This window comes from Chaetura pelagica, unplaced genomic scaffold (assembly GCF_000747805.2).
Source record: "Chaetura pelagica isolate M959 unplaced genomic scaffold, ChaPel_1.0 scaffold250, whole genome shotgun sequence".
NCBI lineage: Eukaryota > Metazoa > Chordata > Aves > Apodiformes > Apodidae > Chaetura > Chaetura pelagica.
Genome location: NW_009951929.1, coordinates 49,081 through 59,521, shown reverse-complemented (window position 1 = coordinate 59,521; position 10,441 = coordinate 49,081). Strand labels below are relative to the sequence as shown.

Here is a 10,441-nt window from a genome sequence, read left to right as displayed (position 1 = left end):
AGGGGTCCCTCCAGGGAGGCTGATTTGCTGTGGTAGGGATCATCTGTAGGTAAATCTCCTACCCTTGGGGTGCAGGGCCTGGGTGCAGGCAGGTGTTTTGCAGGAGCTCTGGGTACACTCAGGCTGATGCACCACAACATGTGAAATGCTTGAAAGGCAGGTCCTTCAGAGGGAGGAGCAAGCTGGAAGGGTCAGAGGCTTTGGGCAACATACAAGGGGGTGTTGTAGCAGAGGAAAGATGTGTGGATTTCCTCTGTGCAGGAAGATCACGTTCTTGTCAAAACACCATTTCCATGACTGAGGTGGAATCAGACAAACTCACACTTCAAATAAAATTTTACTGTGCCTTGGCTGGTGACAGATCATGTTCCTGTGAAAGGTGGTGTCTGCAGGGGCTCCTCACAGGCAGCTCTTGTTTTCTGTCATTGCCAAATTCCCATTGAAATGGAAAGGAAAAAATTAAGATATTTTATTCTTAAAGTAAAATCAAAGACCATCACAAGGTCACAGGGGTGGGGCTCTGAGTTTGTTTGGACTGACAACCAAAACCACTTGGGTTTATCTGACTTCTTTACAGCCTCATCATTGTAGTAATTAATAATAGAATCATGGAATGATTTGGGTTGGAAAGGACCTTAAAAGATCATCTAAATCCAACCCCCCTGCATGGGCAGGGAGACCTCCCACCAGCCCAGGCTGCTCCAAGCCCCATCCAACCTGCCCTTCAACACTGCCAGGGATGGGGCAGCCACAGCTTCCCTGGGCAACCTGGGCCAGGGTTTCGCCACCCTCACAGCCCAGAATTTCTCCCTCCCATCTCAGCTCCAGCTCCCTCTTCCAGCTGGAAACCCTTACCCCTGCTCCCATCCCTCCCTGCCCTTGTCCCAAGCCCCTCCCCAGCTTTCCTGGAGCCCCTTCAGGCACTGGAAGCTGCTCCAAGGTCTCCTTGGAGCCTTCTCTTCTCCAGGCTCAACACCCCAACTGTCCCAGCCTGTCTCCAGAGCAGAGCTGCTCCAGCCCTCCCAGCATCTCTGGCCTCCTCTGGCCTCTCTCCAACAGCTCCATGCCCTTCTTGTGATGGGGCCCCAGCCCTGCAGGGGGGTCTCAGCAGAGCCAAATACAGTGGGAAAATCCCATCTTGACCTGCTACTCAAGCTACTTTAGCTGAGCAGCAGCAAGAGAAGTGCCTCAGAGTTAAAACAAGGAGCAGGAGATGTTTGTGAGGAGATCTGCTTGGTCTGAGTGGTGAAGCTGGAGGTGCTCATACCCACAGGTCCTGGGCTCTGAGGAAGCAGCAAAGCAAACCAGCTTTTTACTGGCAGAGTGGTGGAAAGAAATGAGAGAGGGAAAGACAGGAGGGTTCTGGATTGAATGAGATGAGGATGGGTGCAGACCAGGCTGAGGAACCCTCCTGGTTGGCAGTGCACAGAGTGTGTGCATGTGTGAAAAGGCCAATAAAAAGAGCTGCCAGCTGTTTGGCTGTTAAGGCTGCACGTGCCATCAAAGCAGCATTAAAACTGACAAGCTCCCCCCCACCCCCCTTCAGAGATTCAGCTGGATTTATAATGCATATTGTTTATTTCTTGTGGTAGAGTTGGAAATGAAATGTTTTAACATCAAAGGTTGCCCAAGTGTTTCCTGCTTCTATTTTATGGATAAAATACTAATATCCATGGAGCCCTATGGATAAATTACTAACACTTTTCATGTTCAGCTAAAAATAAGGTTGGAGATTTCTTTTTTTCTCCTTCCAAACATGGCCTTGGTTTTCAGGAAACCTTGCCCAGAGATTTGGCCAAGCTGAGTTGCCCCTGGGGCTTGGTTGCTCTGCATTTCCATGTGGGAAGCAGCTCTCCAGTCTGAGGCACTAGTTACTGGCAGGGCTTTCTTTTTTCACCCCACATGCAGCACTCCTGGTCCCAGGGTTCTTGTGTCTCTGTTGTGTCTTCTCCATCTTCTGCAGGGCCTTTGGTCAGCAGCCCTGCCCCCTGCAGCAGAGCAATGTAAAGCCTCTTATTTTGAGTCCCCTCAGTGCTTCCTGATGGTAAAACAAGTCTCTTGTTAAAAAGAACCCTCCTCTGTTTAGTGCAATATGGAACCTCAAAACAGTTGTGTGAACTGGGTTTCTCCTGAGCTTTGGGCAGATCTCACCCCCTTCATGTCCTGTTTGGCTACATCACTGTCCCAGTTAGGCCAGTGTCTTTAAATATGGAATCCCAGCATGTCTTGGGTTGGAAGGGACTTCTAAAGGTCATCTAGCCCAATGCCCTTACAATAAGCAGGGACATCAACTAGACCAGATTGCCCATCAAGCCTGACCTTGAATGTCTCCAGGGATGGGGCCCCCACCACCACTCTGGGCAACCTGGGCCACTGATCCACCACCCTCACATGAAAGAACTTTTTCCCAATGTCCAGCCTAAATCTCCCCTTCTGCCATCACCCCTTGTCCTGTTGTTCCATGCCCTAGTGAACAGCTCTTCCCCAGCCTCCTTACAGGCCCCTTTCAAGTATTGGCAGGTTGTTGTAAGGTCCCTCTGGAGTCTTCTCCAGGCTGAACAATCCTTTCAAACCTTTCTAAGCTCCTCCAACAGCTGCAGAGCAGGACAGAGCACTAGAAGGAATGGACAGGGCTGCAGAATCCTGGGTGGGTTTTCACAACCCAGCAGGTCTGTCTTCCTGTAGAGTTTTCAAGGAGCACGTGGTGCTCAGGAGATGAGGTTGTTGCTGAAAGCATCCAGCTGCTGCCTAGTTTTTTTGCCACACTTGAAGGCAAACTTTAAACAGGGACAAAACACAGAGATGCTGCATAGGATGAGGACACCCTGCTGTCTTTTTTTTTTCCAGTTAGTTGTTTCTTTTTTGGGCCACAATGAAACACATTCATTTGAGAAGAGGGGCTGACAACTCTGACTCCTCCATCCCTGTTGCCCTGCTAGAGGTGCCATCCCTTTTTTATTTCCTGTAGGAGCCTTGATTTCCCAGAGCTGCTGAAACAGCCCTTTGTAGTCCCACCAAGAAATGAGCTTTTTCAACTCAGTTGCACAAAGCCCTGTGGAAAACCTGGAATGTTTATAAATATAAATTGGGCAGCACAATTAAAAGGTGAGTCGAGGGTGGGGAGAGGGGGTGGAGGGGGAGTGGAAAAATGAGGCCTCAGCTTTCAGCAGCTGCAGGTGTCAGCAGGCAGGTGGTAGAGGCTCCTCAACGAGGTGATGAAAATAACTCTCCTTTTAATTGCTCTGCTTCCCTGGTGGTCTTAAGGGAAATAAAGCCTTTGCTAACCTGAGCAGAGATGCTTCTCTAAACTTGCCAACAGAGAGCACCACCCACCTCAGGTGTGCAGGAAAAAAAAAAGCAGGGTGCAGAGGGGCTGTCACCCTGCAGCCACCACAGGGAGAAATCTTGTTGCTTTCTGGGCTTTGGCTACATCAGAGCTGATTTTGCCCCTGAACTTCTCCTCAATTTCTCACTGAGATGATTAAGGAGTAAGATTCAGGGTGATGCTGAGCTCAGTGCATCCCTCAGCTGTCACTGAGGTCACTAGAATTTGTTTATGCTTTTCTGAGCAGGTGATTTGTTTAGTTAGACTTTTTTTTTTTTTGGTTTTCCTAATTGTACATGTCCCTGTGATTTGCTGCTTGTGCAAACCTTCAGCAGGGCTTCTCTGGGCCTCCCAAAAATCATCCTCATGTCTGTTTGCATGTTGCCTTGCAAAAAGCTTCAGCCCAAGCAGCAGATAACTTTATAGGATCACAGGATGGTTTAGGGTGAAAGGGACCTTAAACATCATCTAGATCCACCCCCCTGCATGGGCAGGGACACCTCCCACCAGTCCAGGCTGCTCCAAGCCCCATCCAACCTGCCCTTCAACACTGCCAGGGATGGGGCAGCCACAGCTTCCCTGGGCAACCTGGGCCAGGGTCTCCCCACCCTCATAGGGAAGACTTTTCTCCTCATGTCTCACCTAAATGTCCCCTCTTCCAGTTTTAATCCATTTCTCTTTGTCCTCTTGCTAAGTGCCCTTGTCCCAAGCCCCTCCCCAGCTTTCCTGTAGACCCCCTTATGTTCATGTCCATTGGTAGTTAGGAGAAGCCAAGCACTGGAAGTTGTTCACTGAACTCAGCCAGATCCTCTCTGTGGATGGGAAGGGATGATCCCACAGTACTGGATCCCACCTCCCAGGTGTGGGGCTTTCTGGTGCTCCCTTCTGGTCCAGGTCAGAGCTGTGCTGTGGGGACAGCCCCTGTCTCTGCTCTCCCAGCAGGTCGTTGGTGCATGGCAGAAGGACCATCCTTGTTTTACAGTGGAGCTACCCCAGAATTAGGAACTGGGTCCCTGTGCAGCTCAGCTGTAGCACTGGGTGGTTGTTCCAGCAGAGTGGGAAGGGCAGGGAGTCCTGTGAGGTGCTGGATGCAGGGATGGGTGTTTACCTGTGCCATGCAGGCAGCTGCCTGCTCTTCTGGCATTTAAGCTCAGAGCCTACATCATGTCTGTTTCCAGCAAGTACAACAGTTGTGTCCAGTGCTCAGATCTGCAGGTGGTGGAGCTGGTGATCCCAAAAGGGGCAGCCTGGACTTGGGGGTATGGTTGACAGCCAACTGAATATGACCCAGCATGTACTCAGGTGGCCAAGGAGGCCACCAGCATCCTGGCTGGTGTCAGCACTGGGGTGGCCAGCAGGAGCAGGGCAGGGATTGTCCCTCTGTGCTGGGCCCTGGGGAGGGGACACCTGGAATCCTGGGGTCAGGGCTGGGCCCCTCAGGACAAGAAGGACCTGGAGGGGCTGGAGCGTGTCCAGGGAAGGGCCCTGGAGCTGGGGAAGGGGCTGGAGCAGAAGGAGAAGGGGCTGGAGAACTTGTGAGGAGCAGCTGAGGGAGCTGGTGGTGTTGAGCCTGGAGCAAAGGAGGCTGAGGGGAGACCTTCTGGCTCTGCAGCTGCCTGAGAGGAGGTTGGAGCCAGGGGGGTCGGGCTCTGCTCCCCAGGAACAAGGGACAGGACAAGAGGGAACGGCCTCAAGTTGTGCCAGGGGAGGTTGAGGTTGGATCTGGGGAACAATTCCTGCCTGGCAAGGGCTGTCAGGGCCTGGCAACTCCAGGGCAGGGGGGGAGTCCCCATCCCTGGAGGGGTTTCCAAGCCCTGGAGATGGTGCTGAGGGACACAGGGCAGTGGGGACTGGGCATGGCTGGGGAAGGGTGGGACTGGATGATCTTAGAGGTCTTTCCCAACCAAAATGATTCTGTGATTCTATGTTTCTGTGATTCTATCCCAAGGTGAGTCCCTCTGAAATATTAGAACTAGTCACTCAGTCTTAACCTGGCCATGATTTCAGGGTGGGGGAGAAGACAGATTAGCATAAAGAGTAGATCCATGAGATGAGCAGGCACTTCTATGAGGAGACCCACAGCACCTCCTGCTTTCTGCTCTGCTTGCCAGCTTGTTAATTTTGGGTTTGATTCCCGTGGCCAGGCATGAAATGCTGCACCTGCTGGGTGCCAAGTGCTCTTGCTTCTTGTTGAAGACACCCTCATCAGGCTCATCCTCCACCTTGTCTTTGCCATGAGAGATTTATGGCAGCAACAAACTCTCTCCTATCCTGCCAGAAAACACCCATTGTGAGACCTCCAAGTTCTGTCAGGGCCATGTGGGTTTCCAAAACAGGAAATTCACCATGACAGTTTGGTTGCTGCCTGGTTTTTTATCCAGAATATTTCATTGGAACTTTTAAGGTTAATGAACATTTAGTTTAAAATTGCCTGCTGCAGAAGGAAGGGTCAGGGAACACAACCAGTGGCTGCTTTGCCCTCATCCCCTCTCGGCTCCAGCTGAGGTCCTGCAAGGACTCAACTTTGCTCTTCCCAGATGCTACTTTTTTGGAGATCCTGAGGCTGAACTGGGGGCACAGGTAGAAAATTCCCAGCCATGGGTTTTGCTGCCTTTTAAAAACCACTTTTCTGAGCAGGGAATAAACACTGAGAGCAGAGCACTGCTGGGTGCTCCACACACAGGAGAACTTCCCAGGGCTGGAGTGGGGTTGTCTGAGCTTTGGGCCACTGCAAGTGGTAGTAGCTCAGCACCACTAACACTTGACCTTGTGTTAAAGCTTAGAAGACACTCTAGTTTCTGGGGTTGTTCAGCCTGGAGAAGAGAAGGCTCCAGGGAGACCTTAGAGCAGCTTCCAGTGCCTGAAGGGGCTCCAGGAAAGCTGGGGAGGGGCTTGGGACAAGGGCAGGGAGGGATGGGAGCAGGGGGAAGGGTTTCCAGCTGGCAGAGGGAGCTGGAGCTGAGATGGGAGGGAGAAATTCTGGGCTGTGAGGGTGGGGAGAGACTGGCCCAGGTTGGCCAGAGAAGCTGTGGCTGCCCCATCCCTGGCAGTGTTGAAGGGCAGGTTGGATGGGGCTTGGAGCAGCCTGGGCTGGTGGGAGGTGTCCCTGCCCATGCAGGGGGATGGATCTAGATGATCTTAAAGATCCTTTCCAACCCAAACTGTTTTATGATTTCTGTACCAAAGGGTGTCAGAGAAACATTTCTTACCGTTTCTCTCAAACCCTCCATGCAGGAGATGATCTGAACCCTTTCCAGAGCTGGTGAATGTGCAAATGGGAATTAGCTGCTGGGTTTGTTTTTTAGCAGAGATTTGGTTTTCAGGTGGTTTGTGGACAGAGTCAGCAGAACACGTGGCTCCCACTGGTTCCTCCCAGCTGCACCCTGGGAGATGCAGGGTCTTTGTCTCGGGGCTGTAGCCTCTGTTGGAGCCTGGGTGAGGTCTCGTTATGGCACTAATTAGAGAAGTCCTCATGCTGGAGCAGGTTGTAACACTGCTGCTGATTGTCTCCCTGGTGGATTAAAGGCAAACCCTCCTTAACAAGTGCTTGTGAGTAGCTTGAGCTGCTGCACTCCCTAGGACCAGTAATTAATCCATCTGGTAACAAGGAGCATGGTTTGCAGAGAGCACTTCTGGGAAGGAGCTTTTAACTGCTTTTGCACCACGCAACTCTGTGACCTCAGCAGGTTCCTGAGGATAAACAGGGCCTGGAGCAGGGATCCTGAGGTGGGTCAGGGGGTGGGTGGCCCTGCAGTGGAAGGTGCATCACAGACAGGCTGGGAAAAATCATAGAATCATGGAATGGTTTGTTTGGAAGGGACCTTAAAGATCATCCAGTTCCACCCTCCTCCATGGGCAGGGACACCTCCCACCATTCCAGGCTGCTCCAAGCCCCATCCAACCTGCCCTTCAACACTGCCAGGGATGGGGCAGCCACAGCTTCTCTGGGCAACCTGGGCCAGGGTCTCCCCACCTTCAGAGTGAAGAATTTCCTCCTAATGTCCAACCTAAATCTCCCTTCTTCCTGTTTGAAGGGCACCCAGGTGGGTTTTTCTGCCTCCATTCAGGGTTTTGTACGAGTTGACCTTGCTCAGGATGTCAGTGGAGTGGAAGAACAGAAATGCAGCTGCTTCTCTGAGCAGGGTTGGTTCTTCTAGGGGGTTGTGCAGCAGGTAGGCTCTGCATGGCCCCACAGTGATACTGGGTTGTTAGTGCCTTTGAAGTCCCTGGCCACTGCTGCAAACTGTGTGCAACCTGGGAGATGGTGCTTGCACAGAAATGGTTTTCTTTTTACCAGAACATTCCTCCCTTCCCCTGCCAGCCTGGGGGACTTGAGTGCAGATTTCCTGTGCTAGCATGGAAAGGGCAGCTTGGAAATGAGTTGATTTACAGCTTGGAGCCAATGGATACCATATCCAGACAAACCTGCATGTCATTCAAGCAGGATTATGGCTGGGAGGAAGGGACACTCTTGCAGAAGATCAGGGATGGGTGATAAGTCCTCCAGAAGCTCATGTGGTTTCCTCTGAGGTGGCAGTGACCACTCCTTCCTCTTCCTGCTCTGTTTCTGCAGCTGCACCAGTGTTTTCCTGAGGCTCCAGCTAGTCCCTGGTACAAAACCCAACTGTGTCATAAAACCTGGTGTGAGTTTTGGGTTCTCTTTGGCAACGCTGAGGATGTCACTTGCACTTGGTGACAAATCTCCTCCATTTGCTTTGCAAGTCTATTTTGAAGGTGTTGTGTTCTGATGGTCAAGGTGGTCACTAGTTGACCAGTTTTTGTGGGTGCTGAGGACTAAAATCATGTTGAAAGGTGTCTCCACTCTGGCAAAAAGTTAAAGGTATATCCACAAAATCAGCCAGTGTGTGTTCCGTTCTACAAGGGTGGAGAAGTTGGGGTGGGATTGTGGTTTTTTCCAGGTGAGCAGCTCTCTGAAGCTCCATCCTCTTTGCAGCATCTCTGTAAAATGTACATCAGCTCACATCTGAGTTCCTGTGGGGACACTGAGGGTGGGGTTTTTCTGCATTATTTTGAGAATCTGTTCTTTGTCCTCCCTTTCAGGCTGGCTTGCTCTCTTCACGGTGGTGTTCGAACCACACAGGGTTAAGACAGTGTGTGTTTGTGCCTTATGGTTGTAACTGGCTGGCTTAATTTTGTTGCTGCTCTTCCTCTTGCTACTCAGCTGTTCTCAGCTGAGTCTTGGGAGGTGGTGCAGAATTTGTCCATCTTCCTTAGGCATTCAGGTCTCTTCCAGTTGCTGGTTCCCAACAACTGTGGAAGTTGAACGTAACAACGTACCACACACCTCAAAACAAGCAGAGATTTGGGTTCCTAAAGTCTTCTCAACCCTCTCCTGTGTTCTGTTCCAGGCACAACTGCGAGCTTTCATCCCTGAGATGCTGAAGTATTCCACGGGTCGGGGGAAACCAGGCTGGGGCAAGGAAAGCTGCAAGCCCATCTGGTGGCCTGAGGACATTCCATGGGCCAACGTTCGCAGCGACGTCCGCACAGAGGAACAGAAGCAGCGGGTGTGTGTCCCCTCTGCCTGCCTCCAGATTGAGAGCAGGGGCTTGTGACTAGTTCTTGTAGGAATAGTTTTCCCCTTGGGTGACAGAAGGAGTCATGACATCAGTATTGCCTGGGCTTTGTGTCAGACATTCAGGCTGGGAGAGCAGTGGGGTGGGAAAGGCACAACCTTCCATCTGCCTGGTCCCTGCTGGGGTTGCATAGTCAGCAGTGTTGGAACCACATCTCTTTCTGCAGCAGGTCCCTTTTCACAAGCTGCAGAACCTGCTCCTCTCTTTGGCCTTGTGCAGCATCCTACCCAGCCTAAGGCAAGTTTGCTCTCCAAGGATGCAGGTCATTTAGACATTCCTAGACATTAGGAAGAAATTCCTCACTATGTGAGGGTGGGGAGACCCTGGCCCAGGTTGCCCAGGGAAGCTGTGGCTGCCCCATCCCTGGCAGTGTTGAAGGGCAGGTTGGATGGGGCTTGGAGCAGCCTGGAATGGTGGGAGGTGTCCCTGCCCATGGTGAGTAGTTGGAAGTAGAGGATCCTTAAGGTCCCTTCCCACCCAAACCATTCCATGATTGAGTGATTTACTGCAGAGTCTGTGCCACAGCCTTATGAATTGAAACTGACCCATCCTGAGCAGCAGGGACCTGTGCACTTAAAGGAAGGTCATCAAGGATGTGCAGAGGAGCCAGGGAAAAAATGAAAGAACTGGATGAAAAGCTTTTGGGTATCAGTTACAGCCACAGATGCTGTAGGCAGGTGATGTTTCTATCAACCTGTCATAAAGATCATCCAAGGAAGTTACCAGGGTGTGCAAGGGGATAGGACCTGTGCTGATGTAGGTGTGGTTGGATGGGGGTGGATGCCTGTTGAGGCTGGAAATGGTGCTGAGGCAGTTGGTGCCTTCCTAGGTGGGAAGGGTTTTCTACTTGTTGATCCAAATCATAGAATGGTTTGGGTTGGAAGGGACCTGAAAGATCCTGTAGATCCATCCCCCCCCTACTATGGGCAGGGACACCTCCCACTAGACTAGGTCCCTTAGTTAGAATTCCTTCAAAGCTGTCAAAACAGATTTCATAGAGGAGATCTCAGATTGCATGAAAGATTTCTGGAACAGGTTCCATCCTTGGCCAGATGAGCTTGTGCCCTGTCAGGTCACAGGAGCTCTCCAGAGTGGTTTCCTGGGGGACGACAAGGGGGAGGGGGGAAATGAGCAGAGGGGGATTAGATAAGGGAGCCTTTGGTTGGTTTGAGGATCTGTTGAAAACTTCCCAATAAAACCATGTAACAATAACCACTGCTGTGGTTCAGGAAACTTTTTGTAGTGTCTCTTCAGTGGTTTTCTCCTCCTGCTGGCAGGTGTCGTGGACCCAAGCTCTGCGGACCATCGTGAAAAACTGCTACAAGCAGCACGGGCGTGAGGACCTGCTCTATGCCTTTGAGGACCAGCAGACACAGCAGCAAACAACCACCACGCACAGTATAGCCCACCTGGTGCCCTCACAGACAGTGGTACAGACCTTCAGTAACCCTGATGGCACCGTGTCCCTCATCCAGGTGGGTGAGACCCTTTGCGTTTCCATCACGGGTGACTTGGGATC

The 10,441-nt window shown here is 51.6% G+C and overlaps 1 protein-coding gene across 1 annotated transcript in view; it reads left to right on the top strand.

The window, feature by feature from the left end:
• Nucleotides 1-10,441, top strand: part of NRF1 (nuclear respiratory factor 1) — a 61,059-nt gene that overhangs the window by 11,901 nt on the left and 38,717 nt on the right. The window contains exons 5-6 of the mRNA XM_009996338.1: nucleotides 8,695-8,853; nucleotides 10,200-10,397. Coding sequence (XP_009994640.1) covers nucleotides 8,695-8,853; nucleotides 10,200-10,397 — 357 coding nt within the window. The remainder of the gene's footprint in view (nucleotides 1-8,694; nucleotides 8,854-10,199; nucleotides 10,398-10,441) is intronic.